This window comes from Lytechinus variegatus, chromosome 19, assembly GCF_018143015.1.
Source record: "Lytechinus variegatus isolate NC3 chromosome 19, Lvar_3.0, whole genome shotgun sequence".
NCBI classification, from domain to species: domain Eukaryota; kingdom Metazoa; phylum Echinodermata; class Echinoidea; order Temnopleuroida; family Toxopneustidae; genus Lytechinus; species Lytechinus variegatus.
The window spans coordinates 17,265,276-17,286,680 of NC_054758.1; the positions used below are offsets into that span (position 1 = coordinate 17,265,276).

General features: G+C 35.3%; 1 protein-coding gene across 10 annotated transcripts in view; it reads left to right on the forward strand.

The window, feature by feature from the left end:
* LOC121406090 (protein phosphatase 1 regulatory subunit 12B-like) overlaps positions 1–21,405 on the forward strand; it is a 142,730-nt gene that overhangs the window by 24,866 nt on the left and 96,459 nt on the right. For all 10 annotated transcript variants that reach the window (XM_041597100.1, XM_041597104.1, XM_041597101.1 and 7 more), the window contains exons 3-7: positions 849–967; positions 5,676–5,835; positions 7,707–7,851; positions 11,418–11,492; positions 18,739–18,803. In XM_041597100.1, coding sequence (XP_041453034.1) covers positions 849–967; positions 5,676–5,835; positions 7,707–7,851; positions 11,418–11,492; positions 18,739–18,803 — 564 coding nt within the window. The remainder of the gene's footprint in view (positions 1–848; positions 968–5,675; positions 5,836–7,706; positions 7,852–11,417; positions 11,493–18,738; positions 18,804–21,405) is intronic.

Consider the following 21,405-nt stretch of genomic DNA (forward strand, 5'->3'; position numbering starts at 1 on the left):
TTGGTTCTATGTAAGCCTTAAAGAGAAATGCCAGTAGTTGCAGTAAACACTGATTTCATGAGAAAGTCTTTAAAACCAGGCTTAATTGTCAGTATATCATCGAGGATCTAGATCTGGTACAGTCACAGATTGTGAAATCTTGAAATCGATGCTGAAAATGTTCCCACTGAAGATCACCAACACAGATAGCCACATGTGGGACTGTGTATTATAGTTGCTGTAAAAAAGACCCGACGGAAGTGACCGAATCAGCGCTTATTTTGCTTATTTCTCAGCAATTACATAATTTCTTCCAGAATCCTTTGGAACATATTTTTAATTCATACAAACAGACACTTGGGGGTTATTATATTAGATTCTGTAAAAAGTCATTTTGAGATCATTACCAGAACTGGAATTTATCTTTAATATCGTGATTGATGGAAAGGCACTAAATACCCAACTTTACACTGTGTGGGTTTTATCATCATTGATAAAAACAAATGAATCAAATGAATCTCTCAATGTTATTTGTATCAATATTTTGTAAAAGCATTTACATTCATTGTATACATATATTCATTTTTATGAATGTTTGTTTTTATGCAAATATTGTGATTATTGTGAATATATTCATTTTGTTTGTACAACAATAATAATAATCATAATATGGAGCTTTTATATAGCGCTTAATACAATACAGTTTCTAAGCGCAAAAAATGTCATTCTCATGAATGACATGTCTTCAACACAAATTAATTCTTGTGAATATGTTCAAGCGGAGACTCATTATTCTTGATCAGCTGTGATAGAGTAACAAAAACTTTATCTATCTTAACTTTTTTTTTCTTTTCTTTTTTTATTTGCAGATATTTAATAGAAAATGGGGCCAACTTAGTAGCATGTAACAATGAAGGGGAATTACCAATGGATTTGGCAGAAGAGGAAGACATGGAGGAATTTTTACAAGATGAAATGGATAAACAAGGTAAGATCTAATATCAAGAGATATTTTAAAGGAAAAGTCCACCCTAAAAAAGTTGATTTAAATAGAAAGAGAAAAATTAAACAAGAATAATGCTGAACAATTTCATCAAAATCGGATCTAGAATAAGAAGTTATGACATTTTAAATTTTTTCAAATTTCACAAAACAATTATATGCACATCCTGGTCAGTATGCAAATGAGGGGACCGATGACATCACCCACTCACTATTTCTTTTGTATTTTATTATATGAAATATGAAATTATTTAATTTTCTCCTCATTGTCATGCAGAAAAAGTTTTATTCTCCCTGATCATGTGGAATTGATTGTTCTAACAGTTCTTGGTTCAAACGAGATGGTCATATTTGTCAAATGTGTAAAAAATGAAATATTGTATAATTCAAACGATAAAAAACAGAAGAAATAGTGAGTGACATCATTGATTCTCTCATTTGCATATCACTGAGTTACATAAAAGCATAGAACTTTTTCGCGAATGACAAGCGACACCTTAAAATATCACTTTAATAAACTTTCTTATTTTCCATCCGATTTTGATGAAGTTTTCAGCATTATTCTTGTTTGATTTTTCTCTATTTATTCAAGTCATCTTTTGTCAGGGGAGGATTTGACCTTTACCAATATGAATCATTAAAATCAGAATAGCAACTAGGGCTGAATCAAATCGTTTAATGCTATTCAAGCGACTTTTAAAAGCATAAACATTTTAGTATTTTGACAACTGTTTGAACAGAAGTTTTAAAAAAGCAAAAACTGGCTTTTATGTTCAGGGCCCCATTTCATAAAACTTGTCATAATAACAAATTTGCAATAACAGTTAAAAGCTACTGAAATCCGTCAACCTGATTGGCTAACAATAAATTTATGATAGAAATTGTGCATTTGTTGTTAATACAAAACAGGGTTCAGGTTTGACCTTCCCTTTAATAACCTGTTGTTATGAATTGCAACTATCCATGCATGAATAATTATGACTGTCTACGTGCCCAATTGGTACTGATTTTCATTTTCGGATGATCATTGACGTATAGTGTAACTAGTCATGCTCCAGGTTTCATAGTTTGTTTGTTCCATTTCTCGAAGGTGAAATGATATTCTTTGATTAGATTTGATTTCCACTTTGTATGTTTTGACTCAAACTTTGAGTCTGAAGTTAACATTGAATGTGAATCTACATGTATACAGGCCCACTAGATGTAGGTCCATGTACACTGTAATATAGAGCAAGAAAATACAAATTCCAGTTGAAATGCAGATACTAAACTGTATACTGACATTACTGTTGCCCATTTTTTTTTTCTTTACAAATTAATGTTGGGCAGCATTTCAATATTATCATTTATACTCTCTATTATATGAATGTCAAGAATTGGCCTGTTGGCATTGTATCAACAATATTTTATCAACTTGTATTGGGCAGAATTTCAATATATTTGATATGTTAGTAATTTAAAGATTTGCACATTTTTCCAAACAATATTATTTGATTTGGCATGCAGTTGGAAGTTACAAATCATCTCATCTGCTATATCTTGTAGGCAGGACACTGACTGATACTTTCATCTTGAATTATGTAGTGCATTACTTATAGGATGGGAATGATATGTTCTGTATTTGCTATCTAATAAATGTCAAGAAATGCTTGTTGCTACATGTAGGCACTCTCAGACAGGATGTACTGCGAACTTTGATAATTTTTTTGCCTTTCTAGAATTCTAGTTCCATTTCATAAACATTTTTGGGCTTTTTAAAAGATACAGTATGAGCATACAATAGCTCTTTATTATAACTTTACGAAAAGAAGATTTTTTTTTCTACTTATTAGACAATATTAATACACTCCTTAAAGTTAAAAAAAAATCTTATATGATGGGTGTCAAATCTATATTAAAGATTTTTTTTATTATGTGGGCCCATTGTGGTCTAGTGGTTCTGACTCTCGCCTTTCAGAGGTTCGTAGGTTCGAGTCCTGGCCATGGAGTGTTTTCCTTCAGCAAAAAATTTATCCACACTGTGCTGCACTTGACCCAGGTGATGTGAATGGGTACCCAGCAGGATTGATTCCTTGAATGCACGAGCGCTGAAAGGCAGCTCGAGCTAAAGCCGGGGTAATAATAATGATAACATTGCGCCTCAGAATAGATTGTTTCCAGTAATTATTATTACTCTTATTATTATTCAGGTATGCTTCTGATACATCTGGGGCCCGTTGCATGAAACGTTTTACCTGAGAAAACTCAGGTTGTTTTTACAGGAGTTTTTGCCCTGTACTAAAGTCATTGGCGGAAATCAGACTAACCTTACATGTAGTTTTCAGTTTTTACCAGAGTTTTCTCAGGTAAAAAGTTTTATGCAACAGGCTTCTGGAGTTGGGTCAGGGAAAAAAGATTGTCTTTACGGTGGCTAATTTTCTTCTATTCATTCCAAGAGACATTTAGTATTGAAGCCATTCTGCCGTACTTTGGCAAAAGGAAGCAAGTTACAAAAGTGTCATTTGTTGTAAATGAGCAATATGTGTTTGTCATGTACATAGGCATCAATACAACTTAATAGCGTATTTTCTTCAATATTAGAACAAATATTTCTTCCCCAAATTTTGCCTGAACATACAAATGGTGTTTCAGAAACAACAAAAACTCAAATTTGATTGATGAATCACTTGCTTCTCCTTTTGTCAAATTTGGGCAGCATTGTGTAGTGGTTATTTTTTAATACACCTTTATAATATGGGCACTTTTTTACACTTTGGGGGCAAATTTCCCTTCAGCCATTGTGTATACTTTGGACTGGTCTAGAACTTGAGCTTCATCTACATGTGGGCCTAATCTTTGCTAAATATTTCACAACTTGAACTGATGAAGAACCAACTTCATTCTTCAGCCAAGTTGGGGCCAATACCTAGTTCATTCAATAGTGACTACATACATGTATATGATATATTCTGTGAAGACCCACCTAATGAATGGCTATGGTGTCCATGATTAAACAATTTTGCTTGATCCTCCCAGTCCATTCAGTAATGGATTAATTCTGTGTGAAGACTCACATTTTGAATATCTATGGTGTCTGTGAACAGACAATTTTGCTTGACCATCCCAGTCCAATTCAACAGTGGACTGCATGTACATGTACTCTGTTTGTGAAGATCCACGTTCTGAATGGCTGTGGTGTCTGTGAACAGACAATTTTGCTTGACCCCTTGCTCTGTGGCTGACTCCACAGGATGCATTCTTTGTGGAGCAGCTGTAAACGAGTTATGAGAGTACCACGGCCAAAGATACATTCTCATCTGCCTAGGCCTCTAATTACAGAGGCGCCCCGCAAGAAGGTCGTTGCTGCCATTGATAATGTACTGCGCCAATGGCCTTCTTGCACCGACATGGCGATTATATCTCCGCATCCCTGGCGACAGTGTAGACTGGGTGTCTCTGCCAAGGACAAGAGTACAAGATGTCACCAACATTGCATGGCAGGGACAGCTAGTGGCTTTCCTTGCCAAGGAGTTACATTTGCAGTTCAGAAATTTGTAAAAAAAATATATGAATAAAACTGCTTCAGGTGTGCAGGATTGAAAATGGCAGTGTTTTTTCCCCCTGGAGACTATTTATTTTGAAAAGGAGAGTTCTGTTTTATGACTTCATACACAAAAACAAGCTGTGAAAAGTACATACATGGTCGGTAATACAGATACCCATACACAATCACTTTTAAATAGCCTTTCCCATATTACAATGGAATGATGTCTCTAAAAGCCTACAGATCTATGTACATGTATCAGTTGAACTCAATATTGTTGGAGTAAAAATTAAATTGAATGAATAGGTGAAATTTCATTGCTTTTATTTACAACTTTGTTATGAGTTGGTTTAAAAGAGAACAAAGTATGATTAATAATCATAAATAATGCTTTCCTGAATTAATTGTTTTGAGTTGCATTTTTTAATGGTAAGTTTGTTTGTTTGTAATCCTAGCCTTAGAAATTTGATTAAATGCACCCCAGGTATGATGAACACTTGTGCCTGCATTGAATCGTTGTTTTGAATGATCATGAAGTCTTGGATGGGGGGGGGGGTATTTAATACTTCCCATTTGAGGCAAAAAATCAGGCTTTAAGATGTGTATTTATTTCAAAACAATGTTGCATTATTCTCATTTTCATTTAAAGGGAATTTCACCCTGACAAAAAGTTTATAAAATAGCAGAAAGGTATTGCACTCACTAAAATGCCTGTATAAGATCTGCACTTCTCCAGAAAGGCGACTTTTTAGGGAATCATAAATCCAACATGATCATTACGGACCAAATGGCTATCACAAACTTTTAACTTTTGTCAATAATCAAGCAATATATTTTGTATCCACTTTATCTTTCCATTCAAATAACTTTTTAAAGAATTTACCACAATTTTTTTAATCCTCGTAATAAAGATGAGCATAAAAGTATATATACTTTTCAGCAATCTGAACATGAGACCCTGTACCCAATTTATCTTCCTGTTGGTAACTTCAATTCTTACAAGAATTCACCACAAATTTTTGTGCCCGCTTAAACTTAATCTTCCTTCAAGCGGAGCATGTTCAGTTGTTGGCAATCGTATGCAAGATTCTCTACCCAAATTTTCTTCTACAACTTTTCCATAATTTGTGAATTAACCACACCATTTTGTATCCTCTTTATCTTCCTACAGATTTAGATGTAGATCAGGCAAGAACGGAGGAGCATGATAAGATGTTAGAAGATGCTAAACAATGGTTAAATAGCAAACAAGTCAAAGACAGGCGGCATCCAAAAACGGGTGCTACCTCCCTCCATGTTGCTTCTGCTAAAGGATATATCAAAGTTATGGAGTAAGTATTTATCTTGATTTCAAATTTTGTTACATTTTGTTGTTGTTGATTATTATTGATATGATTTATTTGGGCATTTTATGCATCAAGCACAATAGAATGAGGACCGTGGCAGTTTCCATTGATAAGCAAAAATACCATCACAAGTTTTATTCAATGGGGGCCTGGTATGAAAAGTCTATACATAATAGCTGCCAACAGCACACTATTACATATCATGTACAGTGAGTGAGTGAACAACCCCTGGATGACGTACATAGCGTGATCGGAGAGATCATCCAGCCATGGGCCTCCCTTCCCTGTCATCATGTGTTTGGTAGGGCAGGGAGGCCTGGGGTTACTGGGAAAACAAAAGCAAGAAAACTTTTGACTAAGTGCTAAGTAATCCCAACCCTCTGGTCTCCCTGACGTCATCCCATGCATGGGTGTCCCTGTGGTGATCATCTACTAGCGAGGCCTGGGTAGATAGATCAGTATTGTCATCAAATTGGCAACATTTTTTTTGTTTTTAAAAGCCAGTATACTTTACCTCAGTCACTTTGAACAACACCAGCTCCCATGCATGGGTGTCCCTGCGATGATCATCAACTAGCGAGGCCTGGGTAGAGTATTGTCATCAAATTGGCAACATTTTTTTTTAAGCCAGTATACTGTACCTCAGTCACTTTGAACAAAACCAGCTCTCATGCATGGGTTTCCCTGCGATGATCATCTATTAATGAGGCCTGGGTAGATTGATCAGTATTTTCATCAAATTGGCAACATTTTTTTGTTTTTTTTTAAAGCCAGTATACTGTACCTCAGTCACATTGAACAACACCAGCTCCCATGCATGGGTGTCCCTGTGATGATCATCTACCAGCGAGGCCTGGGTAGATTGATCAGTATTGTCATCAAATTGGCAACATTTTTTTTAAAGCCAGTATACTGTACATGTACCTCAGCCACTTTGAACAACGCTAACTCAAGATGTGAAGTGGTCATAGGATTCCTGGATTCTTACCCAGAATGCAACATTTTGATAGTCTTAATCTCATATATCTATAAAAAAGATGAAATAGATTCCCACTACTGTATCATATGATGATGATGATCAGCATTTGTATAGCGTAATTTATCTCTAAAAAAACATTCAAAGACTCCAGCTCCCAAATAAATCTATTTGACACATTGTTCACAGTGTTTCTGAAAAAGATAGGTCTTGAGTTCAGATTGTATTGTCAATTAATATAATATTTTCTCTATATTCTTTATGTATTTTTATTTTTCGGGGTGGGGGGGGTATTAAAGATTGAATTAGCATTACTAAAATATAAATTTTAAATAGTTTTGTGATTGTCACATCAATGGGTACCAAGGCTGCCCTAATGCACGTGGGCTTCAATACACGTATCACATGAGGTTCAATTCGTGATAGAGCTCTTTGGAGCAGGGGTGTGAGTGTTAAGCTTTTTTAAGCTGATTTTAAATTTTTTGTTTTGATTTTTAGCGTTTGATTTTGATCTAGATTATTTTTGCACAAAAACTATTGGAGCTCTTCCAAAGTTTATTTCAACACTCTTCAGCTCTTTCCAGGGGCCTGTAACACAAAGACTAGCAATGATCGTAGAACATTTTTTTCTATGATTGATTCCATTGGCTACAATGTACAATCAATTGTAAATATCAAGCTCGCGATTGATTGCCAACCTTTGTGTTTCACTTACACATCATTCAACTAGTCAAGAGGGTCGATATCTAATAATTTAAATACCCCAAAGTTTTTACTTTTGAGGAAATTCTTTTCTTTAAAGAAATGTGGTTATCTAGGTTCATGTACGTTTCATCAATTATGATAATTTTCCTGTATTTCTTCTTTTTCTCCTCCCCAGACTTCTTATACAAGCAGGGGTTGACGTGAACGCAAAAGATAACGATGGATGGACGCCACTCCACGCGGCGTCGCATTGGGGTCATAAAGATGCCTGTGAAGTCTTAGTAAAAGCCATGTGCGATATGGACGCAAAAAATAGATTAGTAAGTTTGAGGCCCGCCCTCGCTCTCTCGCAAAGTAAGTGGTGTTGAGGAATCTGTAGAAAGGATAGCCAGTTGGACGTCTTTGAGGAATTGTGGAAGGATTGGTCCCAAAGGTATAACATGACACACGCTGCTGCGGCAATTGCTCCAGAGGAGTAGCTTCAGACGCGCCTAACGGTTATCCTTGATGCTTACCTAGACCTAATCTTAAAGCCCACCTGCAACCATTGCTGCAATCCTCTAAGGTATTGCGTCACAGGGGAAACCTGCAGACAAGACGCGGTGGAAATTGGACTGTAAGTTCAAACTACCAAACATGGGAACCAATTAGGTAAGCGTTTCAAGTACCTTGATTTAATAGCAGCTTTTACGTTTCTGCGGAACCGGAACAGGTAGTCTTGTCTGCAAGGTTTTGTGATGACCCATTGCCTTTAAAAGGGATTCATAGCAGTTTAGTGAAGTTCCATTTGAAACGCAAGTTTATGTAGGTATGTTCACTTCACCAAGACCTTTGGTGAAGACTTGAGACATTGCTCCATTGGTTGTGCTCTTGCTAGTATATTTTCTACCCCAGAGCACTGTAAGTTAAGGCGACCATAACGGGGCGGGAAGGGGTGAGGCTTACCAAGTAGATCAAAAGCAATGTCAGTAGGTCTTTCAAATCAGAAGCTACGTTGCTATGTCAGAGAATAAGTTATCTTATGATAGGCATACTTCAAGCCCCTCCAGTTGGACTTACCATATTTAAAAAAAAAAACCTACATGTAACCTAATTGAAATTGGGCTCGAAGGAAGGTACCTTAACAATACTCATAGAGAATGGCTTTCCTAGTCCCTTAATACTTTATCAATGAAGAAACTGGAAAATTAAGGTAACGGGTGCAGATTAGGATTTCCGCTAAAATGCTGTAGAGAAAGTAGCTCAACCTTTTGGTAAGGTATCTCAAAAAGCAAATACAAACCCCAAAGCTTATTAAGTGAATGCTTACATTAAACATCTTGTCAGTGATTTTGACTGACAGATTTCCTCTCGGCCAATCGGATGCAAGGATTTTGGTAGCTTACAACAGTAAACACCGGCAAATACTATTTGTGAAACAGTCCCCTGGAGCAACTGTTGCAGGAGCAATTGCGAACAGAGCAATAATTGAAGATCAGGGGACCTCACTTGTGGGTGGTGGTTTGCTGCAGTATGTTCTAATAGCGATCTGTGGTTATGCACAGTTTGCTTTGGTTAACCATAGGTGCCAACATAAATTCAGACACCCAAGATTGATGGTGCACTTGTGGTAATGGGTCAGGAGTGAGTAAAATCTGATTTTTCAGTCATTATTTACCATTATAATTATTTATCATTAATTATCATACATTATTTATAACTTGGTATATCTCGGGAGAAGTGTACCTACCCTTAATGATGAAGTTTTGTGTAAAATTGAAATCCGTTTGTTATAAAGTCATGAGTGAGTGAGCACCGCTTTGAATGCAAAGTTGTCGCCTTTGAAAAGTCACGAGATTCATATTCAGAGGTAATTTAGTCCAATGCCTTTTCTTGTGAATGTTCAGGCATTGTATTTTGTTTTAGCATCCATCGCTAAATCTAGTCCTGCTTACTCAATCCTGAAATTGATCGTGTTCTGAATGGGTCGATGAGAACACTTTGATGGGGGTTTTACAATGTTCAGCTCCCCTGAAATTGAAAGGCTAAATCCATCCAGCTTATAGAAGATAAAATATATTGTTACAATGAAATATTGTCAAGTTTTGTATAAGCTTAAGTATTGAAAGGCTAAATCAATCCAGATTATTGAAGAAAAACGATTTTTTACGACGAAATATTGTCAATTGTTGAATGAGCATAAGTGATAACTTCAATATCATGGTTGAACGGTGTTCACATTGAAATGAATGGCAAGAAATGATCTAATCCTTTCTTGATATTGCATGATGAATGTTTTCTGTTAACTCTTGAAATTTACAAAGTTAACGTAAATGTGTGTTCTCTCAGGCAAGGCATGACAGATCAATTTCATGTTTACACAGAAGTTAGTTAGCGAGTGAAGACACACTTCTACAAAATTCATTTGCTCAAAATGTTTTCAATGAAGAGTTATGTCATTTTAGGGGAATCTTTCTTAAAGTTGGTTTAATAAAGATTGCTGTGAAAGAGAAATATAATAGATTCTGCCCAAGTCAACCTTCCATATAAAAGTGAAACTGTTGTCCAAGTCACAGAATTATTATTTTTTTCTAACTAGATTATGTAATGACATGTTAATTACATTTAAAAGGTCAAATTAGTCGAACTGATTTCTGTGGTCCCAAACGATTTGACGTACATGTAGGTGCCTTGTCAATAGTCTGTGCCTTGTCTCTTTGTAGGAATACAGTATTAAAGGGATACTCCAGGCTGAAAATAATACAATTTGAATAGATAAAGAAAAACCAGACAAACAAAACACTGAAAATTTGATCAAAATCGGACAAGGAATGACAGAGTTGTGGCATTTAAAAGATTTGCATTATTCCGGTGAAACAGTTCTAGGCATGTCTTCATGTATATTCAACAAGCAAACTGATGATGTCACATCCCCTCTTGTTATTTTGTAATATTAGATGAAATTAGTTTTATTCAAATATTTTCCTTCAAGTACCAAAAATTTTGGATAAACAACTGATTAAGTGCATTAGATATTAATTGCTGCAATTTATTTAATTACGAGGGAGAGATATCATTCACACATGTATGCAATAATGAAGCAATTATGATTTCATGTAATAACATAAGAAAAGGGAAAGTGAGGATTTGACATCATCAGCCCGTCGAATGAATATTCATGATGACGTGCATTTAATTGTTTCGCAATATATTGCTAAATTTTAAAATTCCATAAAATTGCTATTTGTTATCAGATTTCGATGAAATTTTCAGCATTATGCTCTATATTTAGGTGTAAATATTCTCAGCCTGGAGCATCCTTTTAAGGATCTGAAGGGCCGTCTGCACCAGCCCGAGTTTTCATATTAGCGCACTATTTCTGATCCCGCAAACTATCCCGATCTGAACAATCGTGAGATTATTTGTAATGGAGACACAGTTATCGTTCTAGTTCGTAGGATTAATCTCGAGATTGCAATCCCAAGTCAACTTGGGATTATTTGCAAAATAGCACACTATTTACGAATTATCCTGCTAATTCGCAGGTGCAGACACACTCGGGATTATTTATGCACTGCGTCAGACCATAATGCAGCGAGGCCTCGCTCAAGCAGGAATCACTCTTCTTGCGATAGTGGAGACGGTGTTTCTTGAATCTCGAGATTAATCACGAAGAGGGCCGATCGGGCTAAAATCTCGAGATTGAGCAAACTCGAGCTGGTGCAGCACCGCTTTGTGGGTCTTTTCATAGTGACTTCCCCCAGGTTTTGTCTATGAAGAAATGTGGTAATTGTTAATGAAAGGCTGCTTGTAGGATTTCTTGGTTCTGACTTTTGATCTTAGGTGGAGTGCCCTGTATTACCTCCTGTCAAATCATCTTTTTGTCTTCTACTCATTTCTAAACCAGAATCATACAGCATTCGATTTAGCAGACGAAGAAATTCTAAAATGGCTCGAGGAACTCAAAAAGAAACAAGCATCAGTAAGTAAAACCTCTAAAACAGAACAGATCAAAGATCGCTGGATTTTCAGTGATACTATGTTTATTTGTAAATTAGGTATTTATGCATTTGGTTACAAAGACATCAACCTCCTGTTCTCTGTTGGTGTTAGTTGAGGTTGATGTTTACTTTATAATTTAATATACTGAATGGTATGTTTCAATTTCTAGTATTTTAGCATGATATGAATAATAATATGAAGCATTCATTTAGGAGTTATTAGGATTGCTTTTAAGTGCTGGCAATATCAAGCCGAGCTCTTCTCAGTTAAAGTCAAGTAGGGGAAAAAACCGAGTACAGAATATTTTTAGACAAACTGTCAAAATATTCAACCTCTGTACAGGGATTTGTAGTGTTGAATGAAAGCTCAGTTATTTCTGCTTCAAAATTAAATTCATAAATTGCCTCAAATAATGTTTTTGAGTGGTAACAAAATACTGAAGTGGGGGTCTACCATCTTGACCTCACGGAGGAAAGAATGTTCATTGCTTTTTTTTTCAATGATTAAAGTATGTTTTCATCGGGAATTGCAAATGGCTCTCAATGTTCATGGGGGAAAAAAATGCCCTAACATTCCATTTTTAGCCACATTTTTATTTTTTTTGTAATAAAATTGTTAATTGAAGTTTAGGTTGAAGCTTTGATTTCAAACTCTCCATTAGAAATGACATTAGTTAAGTAATTTTACTCTTATTTTCCCTTGGGTAGGGGCAGGGGCGGAAGGGAGGGAGGACAAGGATTTCAAAAATTTGACAAGCATAAAAAAAAGAAGAAGAAAAAAAAGTTATCATCCCAAAAGTAAGGTCATCTCGTCCTTAGATAATTTTGATTTGAATGATGCATTTCTTACCATCATAAAAGACCAAAAATAGTAGGGGGGACATTCGATATTGTGTCCCCCCTACTATTTTGAGTAGGGGGGACACGTCCCCCTGGGATTTCCGCCCATGGGTAGGGGGAGGTATTGGGAGAGTTGGGTCAAACTACGGTCACCTTCAAACCTAATGTACACATTTGTCAACGAAGACATTTGTTATTGCTGAAATGGTACATCAATTGCACTGGCTATGACAGGCCATTTCTAGGAATAGCTGTCAAGCATCAAAGGACTCCTTCACACTGGTCCTTTTCTCAGAAATAATAAAGATGTCAATACCGAGGTACCTTTTAATGACTTGTAATACGTCAAGTCAAGAAGTTAATTTGCATTATGAAACCATCAGTATTTGATCGTAAAAATGTTGTTAAAATGCTACTATAACTTTGCCAATTTGGCTATGGTAATAAAGACTCCATAGATGTCTATTGCTTTGTGCATAGCAACAGAGGATATAAGCACTACTCAAATGATCATTATTATTATTATCATTATTAGTATTATTATCACTGTTATTATCATTATTATTATTATCATCATTATTATTGTTATTGTTTTCATTTTATTATTATTATTATCATCATTAAGTAACAATAATGGATTATGACATTATTAATACTGTAAGAATGCTGGCAAAACATGGGTAAAATGCATACAAACAATACAGAAACTTGTGTGACTCTAATAGATGAAGGCATTGTATTCTGGTTGTGTAATCTTATCTCCAAGTCAATTTATAGTACATTTCTAGTTTATTTTAAGCAACATGAGATAAGATTCATAGAGGCAATCTTACTTTCTTTTTTTAAAAACCAATATGTGATATGGTTTGAATATCAGCCCTAGGAGAATGCGATGAAGGGACGCTATAGCAAAGGCTCTGTGCGGCATTCCATTGTCACTTATATACAAACTCAGAAAATACATGATAGATTATCTCTCTGCTCCCTGACTCATCTGCAAATTGGCAACCATACCATAGGAGTCAATCTAGCCTTTGTCCCAGACCAAATGATTTTTTTTGCTCTAGATGACAAGATTCTTGCAATGCAGAAGTTGGGAAGAAAAATCATAATTTTCTATTAATGTTATAAATACCTTAATTTGTTTTTATAAGGAGAAAGGCTTTTGTGAAATTAAAGAATTAATACTGAATTAAGTAAGAGTAATTTTATGAGCATTTGAAATAGACAAGATTTCATAATTTTATTGACAAAATGGCACAATATATGATTATATACAGCTATTCAAGTGAAAATTTTGGTTTTCATTCCCAGCATATTAGGAAAGGTTATGGATGTGAAATATCTTGTACATGTACAATGTGTTTAATCACATTAGGGGTGTTGTTACGTCATTATATGGATATGTATTGGGTAATTTTGGAATGCATTATTAATTCATTTCAGTAGTATGAAACAGTTTTATTCTCGTTGAAGATTAATAGAGGTATCCTTCATATTAAACACGTCTGAATTCTTATTATTTTTTAAACGCAGTTATTGAATGTTGTAATAATGGGATGAGCTTTTTTATTTATGAAATAAAATTTAAACAATGAATTTGAATGAGAAATATTGGTAGGTTCTCAAAACTGATAACAAATGTCTTGTATCAAATCAAAGACTTTAGACATAAAGAAATCCATTTAAACAACTTATAATCTGTTGCTTTTGAGAAACTCCCCTCGAGTATAGTTTTCATATGGGTCTGAATTTGAAAACTAAGCAGTAGAGCCTTTGTAATGAGACATGTATACACTGTGCATTCCAGTCCAACAACTGTAGATTCTCCATCAGTCCCTTGTATGCATCGACATTCCTGTATTCTTAGTTAGTCTAGCCTGTCAGGCTTTTTAATCATCCAAAATATAGATTTTTATGCTTCCTATTTTGTACAGAAAATTCAATAGGTCTATTTGTAGGGATAATCTTCTTTCGAAGGTTAGAGTTATTTGTTTATCACTAAATTCAATAGCAAATGGAAAGCAAAGGGTCTGTAGCCTAGACTTGGAGCTTGGCCTTTCATTCCCAGAAATTGTGAAGGCCTACGTTTCTCTGAAAAATTAATTTTGGATAAATATGTAGCATAGATTTGAAAGGGGCAATTCAGGGCTAGCAGTTGACCGATAAACCAAGTTGTTTTTTTTACCTGACTGTTAAGGAAGCATGAATACCTGTGAGCAAGCAACCAGGGGACCAACAGCTTAAAGTCCTCTCCGAGGGACCTGGTAATGAGGATATGATGAATTTAGTGATTTGTCTGCAGACTGTTTGGTTTCAACGCAGAGATTTTCATTGATTCAGACCCAAATTTGTGTAAAGAATTTATTACGTATTCTTTGGGAGGTCTGTTGCACTTGATATTATAAAGGTAAAAAATTACATGGGGATCAGGGCGATTTCACCACCAAGATACTCAAAAGACCCCTGGTATATCCTCATTCATAGTCATGTTAAAGCTCATCGAATGTTACTAAGTAGGTTGAGAAAAGTTGCAGCAAGAATTTAAAAAAGTTTGTTTTTTTGCCTGGTATTAGAAAGCTGCTAAGTGGTACAGATTTGCTAGTACTGAAATATGAGAAAAATACTGATGGTTTCATGCAAAATACTGATTTCTAAAGTTTCCAGTTTTATGTTGTGTCCTATGGTACTTCTTTGAAAAATAATGATTTCCTTACTAAAATACTGATTTTCAGCTTTATAATACTGAATTGTTATTATTGTTGTTAGCAGCTCTGGTATTTTATGCCTAGAGAAGGAGGGAGGGGGTTACTACATTATGATACCAAGTGATCTTTTCATTACTATCTCAGTACATTATATTGCACCATTTATGGTACCAGAATTTCCAAGACTTGTCTTTTTAGCCATTTCAAATTTCATAACTCTACATGTTTTAATAGGGAATCCAGTGTTTACCCATGAGGGCAAAGGAATTACACTTAATTTGTTCAATTCGAGATGTTTCAATACCGGGCGGGGAAGGGGGCACCCCACTCAGCATTAAAGTGAAGAAAAAAGAATTCATTATATTATGTCATGCTCATAAATATTTCCTTAGAAGATGATATTCGAACATTCTATTCTTGTAATAATAGTTGTAATAATTGATTTTATGAGTAAACTATGTATATTTTATGCTCACATTAATGTATAAATGTATGTTCCTTTGATTGGATATAAAAACAGTATTATGAATCAGGTCTGAATATAACTATTTCAAAGGTTATACTTTGTACTGAAATTTCATACTGATTTGTACATTTTGATGTTCTTTTTTGCACTTAGCATAATTGAACTTTGCATGAATGAGACACATTTGCAGTTTGTTTGCGTTTTTCACAGCAGTTTGCTCTTTTTTCTTCTTCATGATCCCTTGTTCTCTTTTGATTTTGCGCTTCTCCCTTTCGTTCTGTTAGTCCCTTTCCTTTGTACCCCGCCCCAATTCCTCACTTTTCAACGTGTTCTTTCCCCCATTTCATTTGTGGTGCCCAGCACAGTGTTTTTTTTAATTCAAAGAAAGTCTGAATTTGCTTGAAGTATTTTTGTGTAGCCTGGCCATTTACTTGTTTTGGGCTGGTTAGTAACACATGAAGCAAATACGCACTGCATCATTCAGAGGCATTTAATGAATTTCTTCATAACTTGTCATGTTTTTTTCACATCTTTTGTTCAACTGTTATTCATATGTCCTTCTTGTTTTTCACTTTGAAAAGTGAATGTTTTTCATTCATGTATATTTTTCTTCTTCAAATCATATTTTTCTGGTTTGAAGCACATTCTTTCAGATATGTCTTTCCTCTCTGTGTTTGATGTAAACTGAATATAGTTTATCTAAAATCCTTTTGTAAAACATGTCTCTTCTATACATGTAATGTATGTATATTTATGTGAACACCATTTCGCGTATTCCAATTTGAATCTACATCGAAGTGGTTTGAAATATTTATAGGATTAAAACTATGTAATCAGGGATTTAAAATGAAGTAGGTTTTTATATCCATTAATTTTTTCTCAAATGTTAGGCGAACATCTATCCATTAAAGTAAGATGGTCAATTATGTGGTTTTTTATGAGTAACCTGACAAAGAAAAAAATGTTAAGAGATGGGAGGGGATAGTTCAGCATTGTTGATGAAACGTAAAACCAATCAATGTTTTGTGTTTGTGTGTTGGTAAGTATGTCATGCGATACTGTTGTGATACAGGTGACTGATCACTGCGTTCAAACTGCTAACCCATAACGTTGGCAAACATAGAATAGCAGATACGTCATGTGTGTGAATGGGGGTACTTGTCCCCCCATCTGAAAGCAACTGAACTGCAAATCTTGTGCTTTAACAATAAGTGCAACACGTCATTGGAGATTTTTTCTTGGATATGGGAGTCGGCTTTCACTAAAAAGCATTAGGTCGTGTGGAAAAAAAGTAGTACCTAACATGCACCAACTTCTGCAGTTATGACGTGATATCTTTGGAAAAATTGATGTTTTTTTATATGTATATAACCTTTAATAGAAAATCACACAAATTTCAATTCTGTGATTCTGTTCAGAAAGCTATGAGAATCTTGATATATTGTTTATTCAGCAGTATGAAAACATGGTATGATAGATTTATCAATATTACATCAATTAATTAATGTGTGAAATAAAAAAAATAGATACAATAAGGTCTCGAACTCTATCTTAGTAGCTATTTCAAATTTTGTAGTAAAACATGTATTTATTAAAAACATAAAGCATTATTCCTCATTCAAACCAGTGAAAATTATTAATAATTTATGATATTCAATGTAAAATTTTTACCATATTTGTAACTTTTAGCATGGCCCCTGCCACAAAGGTACATACTTTAAATGGATATTTTTCCATTTTTTTAAGAGGGTGGGGGCACATTGCACTTTTCCCACCAGTGTCGGATATAAAAGGGATGTTGTATGAAATGTTAAAACGGATGCCAATAAATTTAATTTTAACTTTTCTTTGGTCTGATTACTGTTACTTGCTAGATATCATGGGGGGTGTAGCGGTTTGACCAATTTCTTAAATAGATCCATCTATCTTTTTGAAGTGCCTGTATACAAATTACTGTTTTTGTCTGCTTATTGTATGATCATTCATCCAAATACTTGCAAATTTCATTATTTTTAAAACCAGACAGAATTGCTCAACCATATTATTTATGATACATGTAAATTCACATTTTAACTTATAGAAAATTGGGTACAAGAGAAAGATTGACGCCTGGCAAGTTAAAAGATATGTGGATTTATTCGGTTGTAAGCCAGAAGGCTTTAGAAAATTTAAGTCAGCAAGTTGACGCCTAACCTACGAGAGATAATTTCTTATTTTATTGAATGGTTGTAATATTTAAAGTATTGATTTGCTAATGTTAATATTCTGCCATTTTTCTGATGATGGAATTTCATATTTGAGTAACTTCTTTCTCCCCTTCGAACAGGTGTTTGTATATATTTTGTGAATATTAATTAACATTGTATCCCGTTGTGCTATATGTTGTGCTTATGTATGCCTGAGTGTGAATAGGTACGTTATATGCCAGTAGGATGATTCAGAATATTTTGTTAATTATCAACATCAAAAAACAGAATGCAAACACATTTGTGAGGACATCATGTATGCTGTAATTGCAATAGAATTACAGTATATTATGTTCAGAGACTATTTTTGGAGAGTCGAGGTCTCTTACTACATGTATAATCGATATGAAAACAAAGGAATATTTAAGTCCCCTTCCTTTATTTTGTTCCCCTTTTAATAGAGGCTTGAAATTAGGCTCAGTTATACTTGTTGTTCTTCATCTAATTTTTCTAAATCCCATCTCAAAGGATTTTGAAGTTGATTTTTTTTAGATAGAAAACTCAGAACCCAAGTTGAATTTTACATTTTTAGAAATTATCAAAAATTGTATTTAATGAGAATGAAGTATTTTATTAGTTGTCAGTTCCGATGTTGAAACCTGATTTAACTTATTGTTAAAGTATTTCAATTATTGAAAAAAATGGCTCCTTTTAGGTGACGATTTCCATTTATTTGATGGAGTCTATATGAATCTATTATCCCTCTGTTTATAGCAGTAAGATTGATAATGTGTTGTACTGGATTTATGCCAGTGTGAACAGGTTCTTAGAGGAAAATCCGCACTTTTATATGTGAAGTGGGTTTAACTTCTGTGAAAATTATATTTGTTTCACCATTGCTTAATAGACTGAACTGTACAAGCCTAATTGTGTGTTCCTGTAAACCGTTGTCTGTCCCACATGTGCACGTTGTTGCGCCTGTTTTAATGTTGAGTTATCGTTTTGCATGTGTCCTCTTTGCTTTCAGATGAAGAAGGACGAGCCAACCGCTCCCCGGATCGACACAAAAGTACCTCCACCATTGAAACGAAGGTGAGTTCCCACTTCCATCTCTGTGTCGCTTAACATTTAACTTGTGATTTAACATGCATTTTCCTCCACTAAAAAAGGTGCATACATCAGCAGTGTGGACAGGGGGCTTTCCCTATTAGGGAATTTCCCTGTAGGGGAATTCCCTTTCTGTGAGTGGGGGCTTCCCCTGCCTGCACCATCCTTGCAGCACTGGAGATACCAGCTCAGTTTTGAGAGTACATTACATCTGGACCAGGTAGACATGATTCAGGAGTGTTGTTAAATCAGTGACCCTGTACATATTTATATGAAGTCATTGTTGAACGCGCTCTATTATTGTTTTTTTCTTCTTTTTTTCAGTTAGAACTCATCTGATGAAAAAAATGTTTTTTCTCATGTAGCAGTAAAATTAACAATAATAGGTTTTTAGAATTTGTTAAAAAAATAAATAACAAACCATAAGTTAGGAGCTGATACACAAACATATTAAATTGGTACGCTGCAACATCTATAGATGCAACTGATTTTTCAATTGATTGTGATGGATAGATTGATTGTATTTTGTACATGTATGATTGATGGTTAGATACTATACTACATGTAGGTAGGTACCATTCCGATCGTAACAATGTCTCCCCACAAATACATCCTTATGCCATATAGTTTCATATTGTATAATTTCTTGTTAATCATCAACTTTGAATTCTCAATCCCCAGTGACGTTATCACAGCTTCAATGGCTTTATAAGGCTTGGTCCCACTGCACTTACGGATCCAGAGAGGATGTAAAACGGAAAAGAATCTTTCCATCCGTTGGAAAACGTTATGTATCCGTTGTGTACTCTTTGCAAACATGTTTCATACGCTCTGTATCCATCGAGCATCCGTCCAATGTGATTTTATTGTTCACCCATGTTGTCCATTGTCCGGAGCGGATGAAAATGGATGGAGCCACCCAGAAATTTTGCTTGCCCGCTGTATCCGTTATGAGTACGTTTTGTGTCCGTAGGCCAATGGGACCAAGCCTTTATGATTAATAATGCAAGTGTTATAAGATCATGGACTTGGTCACATGGTAGTTATGTTTTGAGAGTGATTTTTTTTTTGTAGATGTGATAGCCTAATGAATGAACCTGTTTCTAAACACCATGTGACTTAAAGGATATGATTGCGCAATCCTATGCGTGTGAGGCTTTTGTGTTTGTGTCAGTATCTAATGACACTGTACTTCTGATTTTGTTCTACCGAGTGAGTAAAAAAAAAACTTGACTCCTCAAAAAACCCTAATGTAAGGAAACAATGTGTCATGAACACATAATCATTATATATGGCTGAAAAGGGTATTTTCTCCGAAATGATTTGATACCATATTTACATTGTAAGTCTTCACGCTTGGGTAATTAGTAGGTATTCATGGCAGTGATGTAAATTCGGACTTGCGCCAAAGTAAAGGCATGACTGCAATAAATGAATCCAGATGTCATTGATGTCATAATCCTACACGAGTAAGCAAACATATTTGCTAATCCATTTCCAATGAAATTAAATGAAGAATCGATACTAAAATAAGTTTATTAAGCAATTATAATGTTAACTACTGAAAAGGTGTGTTGAAATGGATTTTAATGCAACCCTTGCAGAATTCAGACTTCATTGATATCTGGATTCATTCATTGCAGTCATGCCATAATTTGGTGCAAATCAAAATTTACATCGCTGCAGGGAATACCTCCCAGTCATCCAAGCGTAGACAAAATACCATGTAAATGTGGTATCACATCATTTGGGAGAACATACTCTTTCGGGCCATATGTAATAATGATGTGTTCATGGCATATTTTTTCCTTAAATCAGGGATATGTGAGGTGTCATTTTTTTACTCACTCGGTAGTAAGACTTGTTGATTTAGAGTGATTTCAGAAGGAAATAGGAGTTTTATGGTCCACGTGCTCGAAAGATCAAATCCTGAAATATTTCAATTTCATTTAGAAAGTAATAGTTGATAGTCGACCATCCTAAAGCATGCTTCGGTATTTCCCAACGGATATCAGGATACATGTATGCTTACTAATACCGTGTTTACACAGTGACACGGCTCGGGGGTTCGACACGCGAGCCGTGCTCAACACGGCAATTTTATGCTGTGTAAACGCGATCAGTGTGATCCACGAGCCGTGTCGAACACGGCTTTTTTGATCCGCCAAAATCGTAGGTTTCAACCCGCGAGCCGAGTCAGACTTGGCAATTTTTTCGTGTGTAAACAGAAAGCCGTGTCGAACTCTCTTGACCAGGTCACTGCGCGCGCTTTCACTTTTGGCATTGTTGTTGTTCGCACGGACAAGATTCGATTCCGGCGGTGAATTTCCCGCGTTTAATTTGCGACGTCATAATTCTTCTTCCGTTCGAGATCCGCGAGCCGTGTTGAACTCGCCTTTTTATATGTACGTATAAACGCGATCTCTGATCCCTTCTTCGCAGTGTTCAACCCGGCTCGCGGATTCAACACCTGAGCCGAGTCAATGTGTAAACACGGTATAAGTAGTGACTATAAAAAAGTGGGGATTGTTCTGTGTAAACATGACTTGGTTATTACAGAGGAAGCTGTGCGTAAGATGAGAAGGAG